The sequence below is a fragment of the Gymnoscopelus microlampas genome (genome assembly GCF_963454915.1).
Source record: "Gymnoscopelus microlampas genome assembly, chromosome: 3".
NCBI lineage: Eukaryota > Metazoa > Chordata > Actinopteri > Myctophiformes > Myctophidae > Gymnoscopelus > Gymnoscopelus microlampas.
This window is the reverse complement of record NC_139940.1, coordinates 3,820,123-3,844,127: the sequence shown is the minus strand read 5'-3', so window position 1 is coordinate 3,844,127 and position 24,005 is coordinate 3,820,123. Positions and strand designations below refer to the sequence as shown.

Sequence of the window (24,005 nt, the reverse complement as noted above, 5' to 3'; positions counted from 1 at the left end):
TATGAGTTTAATTGATGGATTTGCTTTGTTTCAGTTTGTTGTTAGTTGTTTTGGGTTCCTGGACGCATTCATTCTCTTCACTGCAATATGCAGCCAGTGAGGTACATGTCATTTCTCAAGTCTATTTTCTTTCGTTATGTTTTTATATGCGTTACATGTTTCTGTCATTCTGATCGTTGTTTATTTTTTATCTTGTAACAGTTTTGACGTTGGTCAAGTGAGTGTGCTTAATAAAACCATCAGTGAGAAAACCATCTGACTTTGTTTGTGAAGGGAGTGACACTCACAGGAGCAAAAATCGGCCTCCTGGTGGCGCTATAATAGGGCAATGTTGAAAGGGTGGCATTTGCCCCTCATTGTAGCGCGAATGTGCGTGCAAAGTTTCACCGCAATCAGACGTTCATGATTTTCGTCATTTTGTTCAAAACGGGCCACTCCTGCAAACTAGCCAATTAGGATGTAATAAGAAAAATCGAACAGATTCATCTTGATCACAAGACTATAGAGATCGTTTGTACCGATGTGCGTAAAATGTGGATAAAATGTGATGGAGTAATATCAGACTCAGTCTGCCTCCTGGTGGCGCTATAAAAGGCAGATGTGAAAAATGCAGGGCAAAGGTTTTTCCTGGGCCTCTAGGGAGTGTGCATACAAAGTTTTACACAGATCTTTGCAGCTAAAAACACAAATCGGCCTGTTATAGCGCCACCATGAGGCTGATTTGAACATGTTCAAGTGACATATCTTGGACTTGGGTGGACGCCTGGAAAAGTTCTTCCCGGGTTTTGTCAAGCCAGGGGAACTGTTCCGACCTGAAGAAGTGGAGTTACTCATTAGTGCTCGGCAGCTCGGTAGTGATGTGCGGGTCGGGTTTTTTCATGCCCCGCCCCGCCACGGAACCCAACCCGCCTCAACCCGCCCCACGAACCCATATATAAATCTATAGCTCAACGCGGGGCGGGTTGAGCCCGGCGGGTCGTACCTATAATTCTGTAAAATCAAGGTTAGAAAATAATCTTCATGTATACACCCCAAGTGCCTTCAAACTGTTTTATTGTTATTATTCTTATTAGGAATAGACAAAACAAGAGCATATGATTTTTCTTCTTTTTTTGCGTGTGAGAGCGGCTGACCCGCTCACCCGCAGCCCACATAATTGCCTCTGAAATCCTGACTCGACCACCCGCGCCGCGGGCTACGGGTCGGCCCACGCATCACTAGTGCCCGGGACGGCCGCCTCGTCCCTCAACGGATGACGAGGTGCGGCGACCTGGTCCTGGTGACGCCCCTGAAGCAAAAGGGGGTCATTCTTGTCAGAAGGGCCTTTCAGGAGATTTGGACTTTAACGAAGGATACATGGGACAGGCCGTTATCTACTGAGCTGTGCGGGAAGGCGGTTGAGCTCTTCAAAGAGTACGCACGGCTGAGTAGTGTCACTTTCCCTAGGAGTGTTACCCCGCCTGGCTGGGTGGGTAAACCCTGGGGGGTAGTGATGAGCGGGCCAACCCTTAACCGGCGGGTCCCGCGGGTCAACCCGCGGCACTGGTGGTTCGAGTCAGGATTTCAGAGGCAATTATGCGGGCTGCGGGTGAGCGGGTCAGCCGCTCTCACACGCAAAAAAAAATAAAAAAACTATTTTGAACAACATGCTTGTTTATTTAGCCCATGACAATGTTGTGTTACTGTAGACATTTAAAGCGACTTTGGGTACTTAAAAGAGCGCTATATAATATATATGTATATATTCCCACCGCGGGTCGCGGGGCGGGTTGGGTTCCGTGGCGGGTTGGGGCGGGGCGGGTCATGAAAAAACCCGACCCGCACATCACTACTGGGGGTCACTTTTTCCGACGGGAGCTCTGACTCCTATGGAGCGGTGCTCTAACTGTGCTGGGTGACTATGAGGGGTTGAGATCCGGCTGGTGGAGTCAAAAGCTAAGTTGACTCCTCTCGACCAGAAGGGTGACACCGTCAAAGCGGAGATCTGCGGGGCCGTCTTCGCCACCCGGCTAAAGGGCTATATGCTGAAGCATGGGCGGTTGGAGGTGGAAAGGTGGTATCACTTCGTTGACAGCCAGACGGTGTTGGGAGCCATCCAGAGGGAGAGTTACGGGTTCCAGACCTTCTTCGCGAATCATGTTGGCGAGATCCAGAATGCTGGGCCTGGGGACGTAAACGTGGCCGATCTAATCACGAGAGGGTGTTCCCGGTGGCAGAAAGGTCCAGAATTCCTGTCTCTACCAGTGGAGGAGTGGCCCATGAAGTCCGCTGCTGAGGTGGCGTCCGGGTCCAGGGAAAGATTGATGATTTTAAGTATGCTCCTCATTGACTTACATTGTACAGTGAAGAGGCTCTTTTAAACCCGTATCTAATAATTTATATGTGTGTGTGTGTGTGTGTGTGTGTGTGTGTGTGTGTGTGTGTGTGTGTGTGTGTGTACGTACATATACATACATATATATATATATATATATATACTGTATATACATACAGGAATATATATATATGAAATAGGCCCCTGGTTGTCCGGTGGGACCGGCAAGCGGGAACAGTGGGAGGCGGTGCTCACAGTCAGGGAGCGTGAGACTGCATTCCAGGACTTATGCCTCGCTGCTCAGTCAGGTGTGTCCTTCCCCACGACTACTCTGAACCGACTCGTTGTGAACAAGGACAATACAACAGACCTCTTGCTGTGCTACGGCCGCTTTCAGTCTGTAGAAGAGGAGAGGTCTGGGGTTCCGTTGATCCCCTACGACAATCGGATCAGTACCCTTCTTGCCGAAGAGGCTCATCGCGTCAACCACGAAGGTGTCGCTGGTACTCTCCTTCGGGTGAGGGCTAGAACCTGGGTTGTGCAAGGTCCTAGAGTCGCTCGCAGAGTGATTGACTTGTGTATACATTGTCGGAAGGGCAGAGCCAAGTTAAACACCCAAGTGATGGGCGATCTCCCCCCTGTGCGCACCAGCCCAGCAGCTCCTTTTGAGTACACAACGCTGGACTTGTTCGGTCCGTACATAGTCCGAGATGTGGTGAAGCGAAGAAAGAAGAAGAAGGTCTGGGGTGTGGTATTTAGCTGTATGGCCTCGAGAGCAATCCATGCAGACTTGGTGGAAGACTTGTCGACTGAAGGCTTTCTCAGAACATATCAGCGGTTCACTGCACTAAGGGGCCATCCGAGGAGGCTGTGGTCAGACCAGGGAACTCATTTCCTGGGGGCCAGGCCTGCGTTGGAGGACCTCTACAGCTTCCTGACGGACATCAACAAGGAGGATGTCCAGAGAATGGCAGCTGTGGCTGGAACTGACTGGGCATGGGAATTTAGTCCTGCGGACTCACCGCATAGGAATGGGGAAGCAGAAGCAGCTGTCCGTGTTCTGAAGAAGGCGTTGAGTAGCGTTGGAGAGGAGGGGAACTTGGCTTCCCTTTTAGATGTATTTGAATCATTTGTGAAAAAAATAATACATCCTTACTCATCTAGTTTTTTTCTAAATGTGATAATCATACAGATGTGCGTTTAAACAAAAATAAATGGAAGCAGAATTTGGCTGAAAATAATATTCCTGTATGTTTTTATTTGTGTAATCTCATCACTTCTTCACACTCCACCTCTTTACCTGTGCAAGTGTTGCCCTGGAGATCGTATCCATGGTTACAGACACACTTGTAGCTGCCTGGTGTGTTGTCACAGCGGCCATTGGAACAGGGGTTCTGACGACATTCATCAATGTCTGGGATAACATTCAAAATGTACATGTTATAATTCCACTACAAAATAAAACATAAATCGAACTGTGATGATTTAATTAACAGTGCGAGCATGAATGATGTGTGAATCTGTAAATACTGTAGATATATCTTTTTTTAATTTTGTGTGCATGTATGTGTGTGCAAATGTGTGTTTGAGTATGCACGCGTACGTGCATGCAACATGTGTACGTACGTGCGTGCGTGCGTGCGTACGTGTGTGTGTTACCTGTACAGAGTCCATTGAGCAGACCGTAGCCAGACAGACAGGATACACATCTGTATGATCCATCTGTGTTCTGACACTCCTGACCTGGACAACGCAGTGGGTCCTCACACTCATCTAGGTCTGACACACACACGTACACGCACGCACACACGCGCACATACACACACACACACACACACACACACACACACACACACACACACACACACACACACACACACACACACACACACACACACACACACACACACACACACAGGCTTAAACATAATTGTCTCATGGTTACACAGAGCTGTTCATCTATAGAAGAACAGAGAGGAAGAGGAAGCAGAGAGGAAGATGGAGGAAGAAAGAGAGCTACAAAAGTCCACTCAACAATCTCACAACTTTTCAGATAGCAACGTGTTTCTGAGCTTGTAGATCGGCTACTTTCACTAGTTGCTTTTTGCGCTTCATTCTTGGCCCTGCTTATCGCCGTCTTTCTGTCTTTCTCTATCACTTTGATATCTATCTATCTCTCTGTATCTGTCTGTATCTGTCTTTCTCTATCACTCTATCTGTCTGACTATGTCTGTGTGTCTGTCTGTCTGTCTGTCTGTCTTTCTCTATCGCTTTGTCTGTCTCTCTGTCTGTCTGTCTGTCTGTCTGTCTGTCTGTCTTTCTTTATCAGTTTGTTCTTCTGTCTGTCTGTCTGTCTGTCTGTCTGTCTGTCTGTCTGTCTGTCTGTCTGTCTGTCTGTCTGTCTGTCTGTCTGTCTCTATCACTTTGTGTGTGTGTGTGTGTGTGTGTGTGAGAGTGTGTGTGTGTGTGTGTGTGTGTGTGTGTGTGTGTGTGTGTGTGTGTGTGTGTGTGTGTGTGTGTGTGTGTGTGTGTGTGTGTGTGTGTGTGTGTGTCTGTCTGTCTGTCTGTCTGTCTGTCTGTCTGTCTGTCTGTCTGTCTGTCTGTCTGTCTGTCTGTCTGTCTCTATCGCTTTGTCTGTCTGTCTGTCTGTCTCTCACTCTCTCTCTCTCTCTCTCTATCCTCTGCTGTTGTTGGAGAGGATGTAGCACCTCTGTCCTACTCCTACCGCTCAACACTCCCAACTGACAGGTGCCGCCCCAGCTCGTAGCAGTACGTGTGCAGCGACAAATATCATCCTCCCCGTACGGCTTCCCTCCCCCGCACTTGGGCCAATTGTGTTCGTATAGACACTCGACAAAGGCGGATGCACCATGGTATATTTGAATAATTTGTGACAAAAAATAATAAATAAAATCCTTATTTATCTTGTTTTTTTTTTCTAAATGTGATAATCATACACATGTGAGTTTTACCACAAATAAATGGAAGCAGAATTTCATCACTTCTTCACACACCACCTTTACCTGTGCAGTTGTTGCCCTGAAGCTTGTATCCATGGTTACAGACACACTTGTAGCTGCCTGGTGTGTTGACACAGCGGCCATTGGAACAGGGGTTCTGACGACATTCATCAATGTCTGGGACAACATTCAAAATGTACATGTTATAATTCCACTACAAAATAAAACATAAAACACACTGTGGTTATTTAATTAACAGTGCATATGTGAGCATGAATGATGTGTGATTCTATAAATACTTGAGGTATATCTTTGTTTTTTATTTTGTGTGCATGCATGTGTGTGCAAATGTGTGTCTGAGTGTGCGTGGAGGAAGAAAGAGGGCTACAAAAGTCCACCCAACAATCTCTCAACTTTTCAGATAGCAACGTGTTTCTGAACTTGTAGGCTGCACCAACGCTCCTGATTTCGTGTATAGAGGGGCGGGTGTATAGAGCCTTAGAGAGATTGCGGCTACATCCCATTGGTTCACCGATCTGTCCGTCAAACCCCGCCCCGTTAACACAACCTTACGAGCGACGCCCACTGCACTCTGGTTGGTTGGGGAAATGAACACTTCCTCATACCGGGTACACCGATGCGCTGGTCCAGGCTTTTATTTTTTAGCAAAACTAAGCAATAAAAGCCTGGAGATCGAGGCTACTGAACTTGTAGATCGGCTACCTTCACTAGTTTCGGTTCCGAGGAGACATACAATTTCTCTATTGGTGAATGGTTTGTAAACTATTGATCTTAGTGTTAGGGAAACAGGGGCTTGGTTCATGACAGAAGGCAAGAGTTTATGATCTTCAACAGACAACATCAGCCTGGACAAAGCTATAGCTCTATACATGTAGTGTTGCAGCCTATGAGCCCGAAGGTCGAGGGTTCTATTCCTGTCAATGGAAATAGGTTGAGGTGTCCATGAGTGAGGTTCTTAACTCCAGATTGCTCCCCTGCGTGTTATGTATGACCACCTCAGCTGGGTCGAGCTGAAAAGTAGTTTCACCTGTTGGAATAATTTACTTTTTCTCAATTTCTATCTATTTTGTTTCCATGTCTTATTGTGCAATTACTGCACTGTGCTTTTCGCGCGTCATTCTTTGCCCTGCTTATCGCTGTCTTTCTGTCTTTCTCTATCACTTTGTCTGTCTGTCTGTCTGTCTGTCTGTCTGTCTGTCTTTCTCTATCACTTTCTCTGTCTGTCTGTCTGTCTGTCTGTCTGTCTGTCTGTCTGTCTGTCTGTCTGTCTGTCGGCGAGTGCTCTACCGACTGAGCTAAAGCTGGGGAACATTTAATACGTAAGGGGGGGAGGAGAAAGGAGGGGAAGAAGGGGGGAAGAAAAAAAAGAGAAGAAAGAAGGGAATGGAGGCGATTCTAACTCAGCTTCATGTAAAATCCTGCTGCAAGCGATTATGTGTCCGAATATTTTCAAAAAGCACTGATATATTAAAAGTGTTTCCAAGAAGGGGAAGAATGGATCCCAAGGTCGCCAGTTCTATCCCTAGTTTCAACCAAAAGTAACTTGACCCTAACAAGTGCTCATGCTGTGTTCCAGATGACTTAAACACAATGACAAATGTGATGTGAAATTTAAATAAGTGTAGAGGGCCGTCCCTCCACACCAGGAACGATTTAAAAAAAAATATTTTAACATTTATTTGTATTATTCTAAATGACTTGGGGGGGGGGGGGGGCAATCTGAAGCTAGGGGGGGACAATACCCCCCCGTCCCCCCCCCCAGGGAAATTATATTCCATTCAATACTGGATTCAAAGAATTATGTTGAAATAATGCACATTTTGACATCCACGGACTGGACCAATCTCCACAGGTGTTGGTAATTAAATGAATCACGGTGCGGGCCGTGGCACAGTGTAAACATCACTTTGATTGGCTGGGAAAAGGGGTGAGGGTCGGGTTTTTCATTTTCGGAAAATGAAGGGCGATGGTTTTGATGTTTAACAATTGAAGCGGGGAGCTTCAATTACAGTCCATCAGGGTCTGGGTAGAGCTACCCCACTAGTACTTGTTGCGCTATAGTCATTCGTTCGGACATATAATACCTATTGTGTTGCCTATCTGCTCATACAGAGAAATGTGCAAGTCATTGTGCTAGCTAGCTGGGGTGCTTGCTTGATTAGCTAAACGTGTAGCAGCTGTTGCAAGCTCACATCGCTGCGAGCCAATGAATGGAGTCCTTGGTTGGTCCTCAAAGTTAAGTCCGGGGACGCCACTGGCGCCTGACCAATAATGGAGCCAACGAGAACACGGGCAATTGGGGGAGCCCCCCCCCCCCCACTATATTAATTATTTATGGTTTATTTTGAATAATAATAAATAAATCAGACTTAAAAATGTATTTAATAGAATCTGAACCCACTTTTGAAATCATTCACACATAAACACAATGCTTTTTGTGTACAGCGGAGTTTGGCACTGTTGCCAAGTCTGCTTATTATAAGCGCTTGTCTTCATATACCTGGCTGCTTGTTTCTCTCTTAAAATGTGGTAACACTGTAATGTGTTGTTTTGGTAGGTTCTAGAGACGGCCTTGAGTGCAATTGAATAAACTGTAGTTCTGGTGCTTCAAAGAGTTAAGTTATTACGATATGTATTGTTTCTTGAACGGTGTTGCATTGTTTCAATGCAACAATGTACAGTGGAAGTTAAAGGACAAATCCGGACTAAATAACATATAGGCTCATTTTCCTACTTATATTCCCAAATGACTGGCCATGGGGTCTATTTGCAAAATTGCTCCTGTCGTCCAGTTTCCTCAGCATCCCCCATAGCATAGATAGACTAGGCAGGATTTCAGAAAATGTGCTTATTTAAAGTGCTGAAGGCAAATCGTGTTAATTTATGGCAAACATGTTTTTTGGGGGTATTAAGGTGTGCTGAATCCAAATTTGTTGTGTGCCAAGCTCAAAAATGGCCGCTAAGCCCTCAAAATGGACCATTTAAAGATGGCGGCCGCCACTATGCTGGAATATATTACAAAGCATCTTTTTGACTAAACAAGGTAGAGACTTGATTGATTTTCTTTTTTTTTTGTTTTTCATTTATGAGGAATCCAAATAAATATTTTGATTTGAAATCAAGTGTGAGGAAACTGCTTAAAACTCATATATTGTGAAAATTGTCATTTATTGGTGAATATTATTCACCAATAAATGTTCCCAATAATGATGTACATAAATGTGTCATTATATAAAGGTAACCAAGTTCATAATACTTGTGAAGAAACTGCTGAAAGAGCATATTGCAAGCCTGTGGTATAAAGTGATGGCCTAACTCAAATATCAGTCACAAACACCTTGCTCAGCGGACCAAAGTAGAGAATGGCTAAATGCTACAGGAAAGAAGAGTGGAGGCTTAGTAGGTATTACCAGAATAGGGTCTGAGTAGATGGACATTGTCATATAATCTGAGGACACACATAGTTTATCAGACAGCAGCTTTGCTAGGAATGACATCAGGCAATGAAGATGATGAGTACACACACAATGAGTGCACAAAAAAAAAGAAAAAGACGACTTTGATGAAGGCAGATTGGTTGTGTCATTGAAACAGCATGGTGTGTTTCAACGCAATGGAGTTTGCTGTGATGGGACATTGTGCTGGGGTTGTTGACCTTCCAGTCAGCTTGTTCAGGGTCTGCCACGCCCGGCTGGAGTGTGTGAAGTCGATTGACTCCACAGTCTCAGTCCATCTTTGCCTGCGATTCTCGTCCAGCCTGCTGAAGAGCTCATCTGCTGCTTTGTCCCTGTCCTCGATGTTTTGAGCTTCTGCGTGGGCGCGAAGTAGATGTTCACATTCGTCGTCCCAGCAGGGGACAAGGCTTTGCGGATGCCGCGGGGGATGTTCTTCTTGGCAGCATTCAGAAGCATCTTACGGTATGACTCGTAGGCATCGTTCAGGTTGTTGGGGCACGGGGCTGGCAGACCAGCGGCTGCCCTGTTCACTTCTTTAGAGAAACCTTCCCAGATCAAAGTGGATAGGAACATTCTACAAAGGCTCATTACTGTTTACAGAGCAGGGCGCCAGGTAAACCTTGAAAACATCCTTACGCATGAACTCATGACCATCCCACTACCTTTGGCCACAACTAATGGTAGTCTACATTCCACAAACAAATCTGTGCTAGTAAACATACTGACAGAACAAGTCCAAACCCCTGCAAAAGTTACACTTGATGATTCCAGCTGACTGCTCATTGATGGCCAAGCACTCGTGATGGCACTAGGAAAGCAACCTGGAACATTTGGTGAATATGCCAACATGTTTGCTGGAGCTGTGTTTAGAATGGGAGAAAACTGCCAGAGAATTGATGTAGTCTTTGACAGGTATCAAGAGGAAACGATCAAAGCAGGCACAAGGATTAAACGCAAGCAGCGCCACCGACCAATACGTTGTAAAATAGAGAACAACTCAGTTCCTCTTCCACCAGACTGGTCTAGCTTCATGGCACTTGAGGAAAATAAAGCAGACCTTGCTCAATTGCTTTCAAACCATCTGATTAAACACAGCCCTAAGGTTTGCCGAAGGATTTGTCATCGGATCCAGATCTTGAAGTCTCTTCTCAAAGTGCTGACCATGAGGAAGCTGACACACAACTGATTTTGCATTGCATCCATGCTCAAATGGAAACACTAGTTGTGTCAGCACGTGATACAGATGTGCTTCTTCTACTTCTGGCACACTATGTCAGAATGCAATGTAAGCGTCTCTACATGAAAGCTGGGACATCAAAGGCGCCGAAGTATCTTCCAGTACATGAACTTTGCATGTTGCTTTCTGCTGATCAAGTTGACACACTACTTGCCTTCCATGCTGTCACTGGATGTGACAGCATGTCATAGTTCAGTGGCCACAGTAAGAAAACAGCCTGGCAGGTGTTCCAGCAACATCACACAGGTCTCATTGGGCTTGGAAAAGGCCCTCTCACAGTAGACATAGCGAGGTCAACAGAGAAATTAATCTGTAAGATATACAGTGTGAGTCAAGTTGTTTTGTATCGGTCGTGCACAAGAGACTCTGCCACCAATCTCAGATGCCGCAGTTTCACATCATGAGTTCCCACTATCAAGCTCTTGTCTGCAACCAAGCTCACTTGCCACGTCCTGGTCTTCCTCCAGTGACCGAAATGGGATGGATGCACCTGAATGGTCAGTTGGTGCCACGGCTGCTTTCCCTGCACCTATGCCAAAAGCATGCAGGGAGATCACGTCATGCAGTTGCACAAAGGTAGCCTGGTTCCAGACGAATCTGCCTTTGCAAAATTGCATGCACTTTAGCCGTCGGCAAATTAGGTCTGGCCCCCCTCCATAGAGATTTCATTTCTCTCCCTCCGCAGATGTGCGGAACCAACCAGGGCCCAGTATCCAAATGTGGGCGGGCTTATCACAAGGAAGCACTGCTCTGATTGGTTCGTACCAGGAAGCACTGCTCTGATTGGTTTAGGTCTAACCAATAGAGTCCGTTTGGATCTTTTTGTAACCGCCCCTTGGAAAAAAATCTACCGTTGATAGGGACCAGACTAATATCCACGCAGTGTGTCGTGTGATATTGTCTGGCTACGCGAGGCTAGCACAAAGGGATGTCTCAGCCAACGCTGCGGCTGCAGGAAAGTACGCATGGAGTGCATTGAAGTGTGCAATTGCAAGAAACCTGCCAGAACACTGAGCAAATACAAGTCAGAAACACAAATTAAGGCAATTATACATCTTGAAGCAATTATTCATTACCACCCCCCCCCCCCCCCCCAAAAAAAAAAAACATTATTCATTACCAAAGAGGCCAATTTTCACAATATAAATTATATAAAAGTGGTTCCTTCACAATTTATCTTAAATCAGAATATTGCATTGTATTCCCTATACTGTATATGTAAACATAAAAAAGGACATTTCAGTCTATTTTCTACCTTGTTTAATCAAACATATAGCGTTTTATTATGTTTCAGCATAGTGGTGGCCGCCATCTTTAAATGGTCCATTTTGAGGGCTTAGTGGCCATTTTTGGGCTTGGCACACAGCAGATTTGGATTCAGCACACCTTAATACCCCTAGAAAACATGTGTGCCATAAATTAACACGATTTGCCTTCAGGGTTAAGATTTTTGGAAAACTGACCTAGTCTGAGCCCTAGGGGTGTGCCGATACACTAATTTCACGAAACGATACGATACGATATTTGGCTCACAACTTCGATACGATTTCGATACGATACGATACGCACTTTTTTTATTATGAAAATAAATGGGGGAGAAAAAAAGGAAATGCAAACAAATAATTCTGTTTTTGCATTATTCAGACATGCAAACTTGTAGCTTTTCAGCCGTTTTGAATCCAAATAGGGCAATAGTGTGACACCTGACCCGAAAAAAAACATGTTGTCACCCTTTTCACCTCGGGGCTGTTTGCATGCCTGATTATTTTGATTGGTGTAAAAAAAAAAAACATTTTTTTTTTTTTTTTTTTTTCAAAACAATATTTTTTTTTTCCAAAACGATACATATCGTCGCGAAAACGTATCGCGATATATCGCGGGACGATATATCGGCACACCCCTACTGAGCCCATAAGCATATCGCTACTTATGCTATTTGTTGCGTTCAAAAGTTGTATTTTTTTCATGAATCTGTTGTCAGTTGTCATTACACACACATCCATGCCTTGGTTGTCCCACACAAGCTGCCGTAGTCTGCTAAACAGACCAACAGCTGTTATGTTTTTTGCCAAGTCCCGGAAAAGACACGCTGTGACTGGCCAGTACAGTCATTTTGATTGGCAGTTGTGCCGGCCGCTCAAGCCAAAACATTTTTACAAGACCTGGGTGCCACACGTGCACCGTTGCTCCAATACGTACTAAACCTGGCAACAACACTGTTCAGGGGTCTGCCATGACAATAGGCACACCGGGGGCCATGTTGGGGGCTAAAGGGACACTATTTCTCCAATCCATACCAAATATGGCAACACCACTGTTCAGGGGTCTGCTATGACAATAGTCACAGACAAAAACAACTACATTTCACTCATATGGAGCGCTACAGCAGTGTTACAGCAGTGTCTAACATTTCAAATGGCCAGAATAGAACTCAGTGACCATTGTTCTGATCAGTGAAATAAAGGACTGGATGCTTCAAATCTAGTTTTGAAAAAGGGCATAATTCATGATGTATTGTTGTAAGTTTGGTTCTCAGGGAGTCTTTTGGGTCTGGAGATGAAAGAGTTTGGGAAGCCCTGCATGTGTGTTAGCACAGTTTGATGTCAGGTATAGCAGAACACTCACCGATCTCAAAGTTCTCATCTAAGTTTGTGATATTTGCTCGTCCGCAATGAATATCCTCAAGTCCTCCAGTTATCCATCCACAAACCTCCGATCCTTCATCATCGATTGTGTCATTGTGGTCGATTTCAACAATAGAAAGGCCTGCAAGAAACAAGCAAAGATACATATCAGTAAAGTAACTACCAAAACGTAAAGCAGCCTGGTCTAGTTCCACCATGAGGCCCATTTGAAAGATAGGGGGACATTGGCTGCCAACACACACACACACACACACACACACACACACACACACACACACACACACACACACACACACACACACACACACACACACACACACACACACACACACACACACACACATACCTAACACTAAACACTCACTGAACCTCACCAAGATAGTCCTTTCTATTTTGCTGGTCTTGTTGCCCATCTGTGTTCTGGTAGACGATGTCTTTTATTTGATCCACAATAGATTTAGGTGAAAGTCCAGTTGTATTGACACCTGCAACCAACAGAAACCAAGATGATGTGTTGATACACATTCCATCACAGCCTTCACAATCAGAGTACTAATTACTTTTACTGGACAAGTCAAAAGAGGGGGGGGGGGGTCATCCATATCCCCCTTATGGTTATTCATTGTTATGCCCAATGGGGATTTATTATCTCTGTCAGGCCAACCGTATTAGTGGGAACCATTAGTGTCTTAAAAAGTATTTAGTACAAAGAGAAATATAGATATAGACAGTTTCTGTCCTGAATAGAGTCAACATGTGCCTGAATCTTAGGGCGGTTTCACACTATGGTCCCGGGTGCACACCCTGGACCACTTGGCTGATGTTGCGGTAGTGTGAACGTTGCGTATCGTTCCCCGAAAGGATCACCGCTACGGTGATCCTTTGGTTCCGGTGTACCCAAAACCACCTCCCGAGGTAGTTTTGGATCCGGATCATGTGTGCTCGGGTACGGAACGATGCAATGTGAATCCATCCGTACCAACAGGAGGACGTGGACTGCTAATCATATATAATTTATATATTTTTATAATGACACATTATTTTAGCTGGGTTATACCTTCTCATAGCTCTACTTGAATGTTGACAAGAAATAATAATCCCACTAGTGTTTGAGTAGCGCGAGCCGTGAAAAATAATAAACAAAAACCACATGTGGAGCGAACGCGTATATAAGGATAAATATACTAAGGATTAGTCCATGACGTCACTGCTAAAATACCAAGGATGCGTCCGTGACGCCAATATCATATTAACAGAGACAACGTTATATTTCGAGGTTTCAAAGACCAGTGCACACACTGCTTTGGTTGTGTATTGTTGATCTGTTGTCATTATAACTCAAGACAACGTCAGGAACACAGTCAAACTTTATTATTCACTCTAGAATGACTTTTCTTCTGTGAATGACATTCTGTCTCCCAAAGCGTCATAGTCCACAGCGCCCCCATGAGGCACCTATTTACCATTACTGTTAAATGAAATGGTCTCGGAGTCTTGGCCAGTAGTGAGGTAAATATGTAACAAAAAAAGGCTCAGTTGTTCACTTCCGGCAGAAAGTGTGAAAATTTGCATATGACATATTTGAAGTATGCTGATTTCAAATTTTGCCGGATCCAAGCACTTTTCCCATGGGATCTGGTCATAAAATGAGAATTAAAGATGGCCGCCAACGTTTTTGGTTCAATTAGGTTTTGTATTCCAATCTTTGACATCTCATCACTTTTGAATGTGAAACAAGTTTGCTTTGATGATATCCAAATTGTAATGCAGCTACTTTGACATTTTTAGTTTCTGTAGATTAATTTAGCAGATTATGGTCTGTTTTTATGGCAAATTTGATTGAAACCAGTGTTACTCCAGAGTGCTTTATATGAGATCATGATGTTGGTGTCTCTACCTATGTTTTCAGGGGTATTCTTTCACATAAGGTCATATTACTATGGGTTCACACTTATTTAACATTTTTGTAACAATAGTGAAAACTCATTCTTCAAAAACATCATATTACAGGTCATCTGTGCTCTTATTTTAAATTCCACAAGAAAACCCAAAGGTCCCTCCACCGCAAGTGTGTCATCCAGGTAAATCCAGGACAAGTTCCAGTTCTCACAGTTGACCAACCACTTTATGCAATTGCAAAGAAGATTCAATGGACATGGCCAAGAATATATGGTGAAGACAAGTGTGTGGTAATGATGGGAGGACTTCATATTCACCTTCCTAGGCTGTGTGTTTTCCACTTCCTGTCGGATTTCATTGGATATCATTAGTCATCTAACCAGTTTCATTGGATTTCACATCTAATTCGATGGATTTGTGGAGAAGCAAATCAAGGATCCTTCTATCAATTTCTATGATAACATTGCAAAGAACAATCTACCTCTGTTCAAATCAAAGCTGAGGAAAACATCTTCAAAGTCTCAGGTGAAGATAACGAGTATGAAAAGTGACGTGCAGCTGTTTTCACGAATGTACATTGCTAGCCAAGCTAGAGATGGTGATCTTGACACATTCTTTGAACACGAGTGCCATACGTGGCCACCGGCATTGGCTGAAGGAATCAATACAATGCGCCCACCAATCGGTAAAGCTGATCTCTTGCCCTGTTTGGAAACTTTGGAACCACGTCCTGGTGATACCCCCAAAGGAGTTTGATGGTGCTGCCTTAGTCCATCAGTTAGAGCCTAAGAAGTGCAACAGTGTGGTCAGTATATTCGGTGACTATGTACAGAAACAGTTCCTTTCGTACATTACACGAAAGTTGAACGAGGAGACTGTGATGCGTGTTGATGTGATGTGGGGCACGTACAGAACGGACAGTCTCAAGGAAGGAACCAGTCTTGGTCGTGGCATCGGCATACCACTCCATGTGACTGAACAGACATCCGTGCCAAGAAACTGGAGCAGCTTCCTTCGAGTAGATTCCAACAAAAAAACATTATTCGCCTTCGTCGCAGCTGCTCTAGAAACAATGGTTGTTCCAGATGGGAAAACACTTCTCACAACCTATGAAGAAGAGGTTAGATCAAACCCCCCTTCTGATGTTTCTCAACTTCAACCATGTACACATGAAGAGGCTGATTCGCGAATGTTGCTACATGCCTGGCACGCCTACCAGCGGGGGTAGAGAAGTGTCGTCATTCATGCAACGGACACAGATGTGGTTGTGTTGGCTATTGCAATGGCAAGTGTCATGAATGGTTGTGAACTGTGGTTGGCATTTGGACATGGGAAAAAGTTTAGGCACATTGCTGCACACACCATTGCCACTCACATTGGCCCTGAACGGTCCTGGGGGCTTTTGTTCATGCACGCTGTTTCCGGATGCGATACCGTTTCTGCCATATCTGGGATCGGCAAAAAGACTGTGTGGGACATATTTAATTTAATGCCAAACTTGGGTAAAGTTTTCTATCATCTCTCACACGCACTGGCAGAAGTAACAGATGAGGATATGGATAAAATAGAGAGGTTCTTTGTTGTCCTGTACAGAAGAACTTCTCCTCTGAAGAAAGTGAACGAGGCACGCAAGTAACTATTTGCTCATGGAAATCGTAAACTGGAAAATATTCCACCGACAAAGGAGGCACTTCGTCAACATGTCAAGAGAGCAGTCTTTCAAGCTGGTCACATCTGGGGACAGTCCCAAATATCCAACCCAGAGATTCCTTCACCTGCAGATTGGGGATGGGTGAAAAGTGAGGACGATGGCTGGTGTCCATTTTGGACGGTGATGGCAGAGGCGTCAAAAGGGTGTCGAGAGCTGATCAAATGCATGTGTAAATAACGGTGTGCTGTAAATTGCAAATGTTTTGCGGCTAATCTACCATGCACAGAACTATGTTTCTATTCAGGACAATGCTTCCAAGAAGAACAGAGTAGGAACGATTAAATAATCAAGTTAATGAGAAATACAATGTATTGTCTCACATGTGGAAAGCTCTACGTCCTCCCGGTGGGGGCTCCTCACTGGCAGGTGAGTCAGTAGAATACAACAGCAGTGACAATACACAAGTGTGTGTGGGGAGGAATCAATTGGCATAATGACTAAATTGGGGAGAAAAAGGGGTAAAATGAAAAAAAAAAAACTATTAACAGAAAAATTCTAAAATTACAAAAACAAATGAAAAAGAAATAAAAATACAAAAAAATGTTGGAAGGAGTGATTGAAAACCCTAAATATAATATGACATTACATTTTTTTCTTCTTCTATGGGATTCAGAAATAAAAAACATCTTAAGTTTTGTCATGGCAGCCATGTTGGAATTCAAGATGGCGGCAAACGCTTTGGTCCGACTGCTTGGATCCGGCAATTTTTGAATTCAGCGCCCAAAAATACCCCTAGGTGCAAAATTTCACACTTTCTGCCGGAAGTGAACAACTTTTTCACATATTTCTCTGAATGCTGGCCAGCCAAGCGCACTCGGGAACGGAGGGGGAACGCTTCGGTTCAATCAGAGCCAGTGTGAAGCTGCCCTTAATAATTATTTATAAAAAATAGTTTATTTGTCTGTATGTTGTTTAGTTCAAGAGTTATGGTATTTTATATTATCTCCATCTTTTGGTTCGGGATGGGGATAGGTGTAAGAAACGGTTAAAATGAAATGGGACATTAGTTGACCTGGGCAACAAGATGAAATCTTAACTAGACACCATTAGGGTCCTAAAAAACAGTTTATTAAAATGGACCCTCTCCCCTGCCCTACTACTATGTGGCCGAGACTATGATTTCGTACCTGTCCGTGAGTCTGTGTGTCATTGGGGCGGCCATAGCTGAGTGGTTAGTGAGCCCGCCTAGGGAGCCAGAGGCCCTGGTTGCCCCAGGTTCGATTCCAGGCCATGCCAGCATATGTGTCGATGAAATGAAATTTGTCCCTGAGCAAGACTCTTAACCCCTAATTGCTCACAGGTTCTCATTGGAAACAAGACCGCAAGGACTTTCATGAACGACCTGTTAAAAGGAATTATCCTTATCCTTATTCTGTCTGTGAGCAGCTAATCTCCGGCACCGTTGGACCGATCAACGTGAAACTGTGCACACACACTCCCTGGATGCCAGAGCAGAACCTTTGCCCCAAATGTTTCACAGGCCTGTTATAGCGCCACCAGGAGACCGAGTCTACAGATTTTGTCACGCCAATCGGTACACATTATATCTAAAGTCATGTGATCAAGACAGATCTGATTTTTCATATTCCATCCTGATTGGCCTACAGTATATCAAGGCTAAATTTGAACTCAGTGTGAGGAGGTGCTACTGGTCTTTATAGTGGATGTACAAGCTATTGTTCTTATTAGATGTGTTTTATCCCTGCTTCTGGCCAGACTGAATACATGCATCTTTGCTTTTGATAGATTTCACATTTATGTTTGATTATATCACAATTTTACAATTTAATCAAAATGTATGTGAACACATTAAAACCAATTAGACATTTTAAAAATGTACAGAATCATTTTTTCTTCTTAAGGAAAAGACAGTGGCCACACACCAAATGTGTGGTGAGGTTTAATTGGCGCACCGGCCAAATGATCTTTTTGAAATGATCTAAATAAAAATGTAAAGGTGCACTGTTACCATTAATGTTTTCATATTCATATCATGATATGAAATCAGATGACATTATTTCTAATCACCGTGGCTGCATACAGCGGGGGCAGCAGAACCAGAGGCCCCCAACCCGCCAAAATCACTTGTGACTTCATGTACTGCATTGTCTTTCTGCAGCCCTTACTCATATGACCTTGAGTAAGGCAACCAAAGCTATTACCTTTTGACCTCAGGACGTCTTATAGGCTTCTATTCACTTATTTTCCTACTAGAATCCAGGTTATGGCTCTTCTGGCAGAATAAATAAGAACTCTGAAAGGTATTCACTGGTTTGACTAAACTGGGGCTTTTTTCATTGGGATCTTGGGTTAGTTGAATGGAGTTACCGTTAGTATTCTACTGTTAGTAGAATGGAGTTACTGTTAGTATTCTACTGTTAGTATTCTACTGTTAGTAGAATGGAGTTACTGTTAGTATTCTACTGTTAGTAGAATGGAGTTACTGTTAGTATTCTACCGTTAGTAGAATGGAGTTACTGTTAGTATTCTACCGTTAGTAGAATGGAGTTACTGTTAGTATTCTACCGTTAGTAGAATGGAGTTACTGTTAGTATTCTACCATTAGTAGAATGGAGTTACTGTTAGTATTCTACCGTTAGTAGAATGGAGTTACTGTTAGTATTCTACCGTTAGTAGAATGGAGTTACTGTTAGTATTCTACCCTTAGTAGAATGGAGTTACTGTTAGTATTCTACCGTTAGTAGAATGGAGTTACTGTTAGTATTCTACCGTTACTAGAATGGAGTAACTGTTAGTATTCTACCGTTAGTAGAATGGAGTTACTGTTAGTATTCTACTGTTAGTAGAATGGAGTTAATGTTAGTATTCTACCATTAGTATAATGGAGTTACTGATCTTACCGTCTGCCACGATGATGATTTCATGACGCTGACGTACAAACTGTTCTTTAGTGTCTTCCTTCATCTTTTCCATTCTCTTTAAGATCTCTGTAAATGCCAAATGCAGGTTGGTCCCAGCATCCTTTCTGCCTGGGAGGCTCCCTGGGGGCAAATGTGTGATATAATGATAATACATTTATTTGTATAGCGCCTTTCTAAACAATGTCACAAAGTGCTTTACATACATGTTAAAAACAGCAGACAACATTTAATTTAAGTAATAAAAACAACATATTATCAACAGCATAAACAATATACAGCAGTATTTATTTTTGACCGTTTCGAAATGAAAGCAGCTGTGATGGGAATTCCGATGAAAGGTCTTTCTTGTAGATTAAGGCGAGTGTCTCTGCAGATGCATGCAACTCATCATCATTGGCCTGTATGAGTTCTCTTGGGCATAAGCAACGGAATTGCTTTGCAATTGCATCCATTCCTCTGAATCTATTTTTGAGCTGGGAAACAATGATATCGATGCACTCATAAAAGACTACTTTGAAACGTTTTTATGGACTTGTGAGGTGCTGATCTTCACAGAGCTCATCAAAGTGTTGCTTTGTGCGTCGTGTGCGTTTATGAGTGAAATGACAGCTAGTGCCCCATGAAGCTGCAAGATCCTGTGCTGTTGACCTGTTCAAACTCGTCTCTTAGTTTTGATAAGGTGCTGCATGCATTGCCCACTAGGCCTGCTGCATGGTAAAAGTCCATTATCCATCTTCTGTAATAACTTGGAAACTATATTGACCGACTCCAATATCTTTTCCTGCATCACAGTAATCACTGCAAATTCGAACATTCCAAATAAGTCCTTAAGTCCAGTGGCCTCTGCATGTTCATCAGATTTTTTTGAATGTAGACATATTTTGGTCAGTGCTTGGAATACATGAGCATAACGAAATCTAAGTGCATGAATAGGTTACATGTCGGCTTTCCGACATGACGCCTTTCCGACGGTTACTAACCCTAACCCTAACCCTAACCGCACGCGGAAGCCACGTAGTCGGAGTAGTGGGATGTCGGAATGGAGGGCGGTCCCCGCATGCATAGCATCGTGCCTGAATGCCCATCGTGTTGGACACAGTCTTTTCAGCTTGGGTTGAGATTTGAGGTGGTTTTCCAACATTTCCCATCTTTTGCAGCTCTGGCTAAAAAAAACAGAAGTCTCTGTAAAATGTCATAGTACTCAATGATTTCGGAAATCGTCTGGCAAGCGTCATTGCGAACGCGGAAGGAGGCACGCCTCCGCCCAAGTGGAGCTTACTATGAAAGTCTGGTCGGCTTGTGTGTCTGTCTGTCTGTCTGTCTGTGTGCAGTGCACTGCCTGGGTGCGGCCAACAGAGTGCGCCAGAGTGCAGCTACAGTCAAAACACAAACACACACACACACACACACACACACACACACACACACACACAGTCCGTAAATAAACAATATTTTCGAGCTGCGTTCGCTTCCAGCTTTCGCGCGTCTTACTTGTTTAACACCAAATTCAAATTATGTGCTGCGCAATGGACATATACAGCATTGGGTTCTATATCAATAATGCTTTTCTGCACACCTGAATAAGTGCCACTCATAACGCTGGCCCCATCATGTCCTTGGCCTCTGCACATTTGAAGAGATAGTCCCATAATCTCTCTCTGTTCAAGGATTTTTCCTTCCAGTCCTTCTGCAGATCGATCTGAGAAAACTCTCATTGATGTCAACCCCGATGTCGTTATAATTTTCGTCTTTGCGAACTGTGATGTATCTGAAAACTTGACTGAGTTGATCAACTTAAGTTAAATCCTAAGTAGTGTCCATTATGACTGAATAAACCCTGGCCTCCTTTATTTCACAAACAATCTGGTTGCGTACTTTCTGTGACAACAATACAATTAATTTGTCTTGAATTGCCGGGCTTAAAAAATTAACGTTGCTTTTTTTATTAAGCAACTCTTGCAATATGGGATCATATCAAGTTTCCACTATTGAGCTCACCCACTTTCTCACGATGTCCTCTGAAAACAAGATTGCAAGAAGCTAATGTCAGAGTGACATCTGTGATTCTTTTTAACACTTGTGTCCAAAAATTAACCTGATGTTTCTGCTGGCAGTCAAGTTGTACATCCACTGTACGGTCGTTTTTCTAAGTGTCAAATACCACACATGCGGCTAGATGTGTTTCTTTATCTTTCCAGACAGTCCTTGCCAGTCTTTAATCCCTACAGTCCAGGAGAGCTGGTGGGATGGACAACTCCTATATATGCTGATGATACCCAGCTGTATCTTTCGGTAGCTCCAGACGACCCCTGCGCTCTAGACCCATTGTTGACCTGTCTGTCCAGTATAAAATGCTGGATGAGTGAGAACTTTCTTAAGCTAAATGAGGATAAAACAGAAATACTCATAATTGGCTCCAGTGAGCAGAGAGAATCAATAATAAGTAGACTTGGTAACCTGGCTGTAGAAAGTAACACCACAGTAAAGAACCTGGGGGTTATTATCGATTCTGAATTGAATTTTAATGCACACATTAATCATGTCACCAAGATTGCTTTCTTTCATCTTAGAAATATTGCGCGAATTAGAGACTATCTGTCGTTAGACGACGCAAAAACGCTGATCCACGCTTTTGTTTTCTCTCGGCTTGATTACTGCAACGCACTCTACTCTGGCCTGCCTAAGAAAACAACTGACAGATTACAACTTGTTCAAAATGCGGCAGCCAGAATTTTAACTAAAACTAGAATGAGAGAACATATCACTCCAGTTCTAGCTTCACTACACTGGCTCCCGGTTGTTTTTAGGATTGATTTTAAAATTCTTTTAATAGTTTATAAAGCTCTAAATGGTCTGGCACCTTCCTACCTCTATGACTGCCTAGAGAGACATAATCCAAACCGGACCCTCAGGTCTTCAAGTGCTGACCTACTCGAGGTGCCTAAAATGACATATAAAAAATACGGTGAAGCAGCATTCTGCTTTTACGGACCAACAGTGTGGAATAAACTCCCATTACACCTAAAACAGGCAGCCTCTGTCGATAGTTTTAAAGCACAGCTCAAGACCTATTTCTTCACTCTTGCTTTTAGCTGACTCTTTGGTTGATTTTTAAGTCCTCACTGTATTGCCTATTTCAATGTTTTATGCTTTTGCTTTTATTTTATTTTATTTTTTGTTTGCTTTATTGTTAAATTGGTTGTAACTGTAACTGTATTCTTGCTCTGTAAAGCACTTTGCACTGCATTTCATGTCATGAAAGGTGCTATACAAATAAAGTTTATTATTATTATTATTATTATTATTATTATTATTATAGGCGAAAAGCCAGCAGGGCTCGCAATACACAGCGTCCATCTTTGGAGAAAAACATAGCCATTTACGAGGGACTTTACAACCCAGTTTAGACCGTTTGTAATAATATTCTTCTGAGAAACTTTTCATCCCTAGGAAAGTAGGAAGTATGGTTCTCTTCACATCTGGATCGGTTAAATCAACAGGGAAATGTGCTCTGTCTGATGGATATTTTACATCTGTGTGTGGGAGGACGCTTTACAGTACACACAATAAGCAAATTAATTGCCAAAAGCTTGAGTAAATAAGTGTCTCTTCAGTGCGGACTTGAAGGAGTCCAGTGTTGACAACTGGCAAATCTCCATTGGGAGAGAGTTCCAGAGGTCAGGGGCTGCCACGCTCAAAGCTCTGTCGCCAAGGGTCCGCTTGTTGCTATGAGGGGTGGTGAGAAGCCCCAAGTCGGAAGACCTCAGGTCCCGCTCTGGGATGTAATCGTCCAGGAAGTCCGAGAGGTACCCTGGGGCTAGGGCATGGCGAGCAGGTGGGCTGCTGCAACTACAGTAGATTGCCCCTGCGTGGTGGGTATGGGTCCTCTGTGATTTCAGCAGTAGGAGCCTCAGTGTTTGCCCCTGCAGAAGCGCTGGGAGTGGGAATGGGAGAGCTAACAGCCGGTGCGTCCGCATCTTCATGCCCGGTGACCACATCCACCTCCCCGGCATTGGTTTCCATGTTAACTGCATCCCGTCGGGGCCCCGCGCGGGGACTTGCAGTAGCATTTGTTTGTGTTGGTTTAAATATTGAAGAAATCTTCGGTAGTTTTGCTATATTCAGTTTTTTTCTCTGCTATTCTAGCCACTTTGTTTGGGCACCACTGGGACATTTCAGCTTACTCATTTTGAATCATCCGCTGGCTGCCATGTACGTGCCACGTGACTAGTCACACTGCTTCTAGCGTAGTCAGGTGACAGACTGGTGTTTTTTATGGAAGATTTGTGGATTTTGGCATACCATCTTTTCAATTAAATTTCATTTAGTTTTTAAAAACATTTCAAAGTTTATATTTTTCTTTATTCAAAAAACAAACACTGCAACACTGATTGTTAAATATAATACTGGTAGATTGGTATAACAGACAATACTGAAAGCATGAATAGGCTGTTAGACAATTCCCTACCTGTTTTTATAACTTAACCTTTTTACTAGTTTTACAGTAGGTTTACCAGGTAAACAATGAACCGAGCATCTGTTTAAATAACATGCCATCTGATAGGTTCTTTATCATCTTACATACACCCAGTGGTGGAAAAAGTACTCAAATTCTTTACTTAAGTAAAAGTACCAATACTGCAATATAAGAATACTCAGTTACAAGTAAAAGTCCAGAATAAAAATTTTACTTGAGTAAAAGTACAAAAGTATTGGCATCAAAATGTACTTAAAGTACCAAAAGTAAAAGTACTAAATATTTGAAAATAGCAGATCTACAAGCTCACAACGCGTCGCATCGCGACGCGTTGTGAGCTTGTAGATCTGCTATTTTCAAATAGCCTAGGTATAAAATAGGTTTAAAGTGGTTAATGTATGTTT

At 43.3% G+C, this 24,005-nt stretch overlaps 1 protein-coding gene across 1 annotated transcript in view; it reads right to left on the bottom strand.

Annotated features, from left to right (window-relative positions):
* Nucleotides 1-24,005, bottom strand: part of LOC311039185 (uncharacterized protein) — a gene marked incomplete at its 3' end in the record, with an annotated part of 56,349 nt that overhangs the window by 22,032 nt on the left and 10,312 nt on the right. The window contains exons 4-9 of the mRNA XM_084048855.1: nucleotides 19,104-19,244; nucleotides 13,007-13,117; nucleotides 12,613-12,753; nucleotides 5,338-5,451; nucleotides 3,974-4,093; nucleotides 3,615-3,728 (exon numbers count right to left, since the gene is read on the bottom strand). Coding sequence (XP_083904981.1) covers nucleotides 3,615-3,728; nucleotides 3,974-4,093; nucleotides 5,338-5,451; nucleotides 12,613-12,753; nucleotides 13,007-13,117; nucleotides 19,104-19,244 — 741 coding nt within the window. The remainder of the gene's footprint in view (nucleotides 1-3,614; nucleotides 3,729-3,973; nucleotides 4,094-5,337; nucleotides 5,452-12,612; nucleotides 12,754-13,006; nucleotides 13,118-19,103; nucleotides 19,245-24,005) is intronic.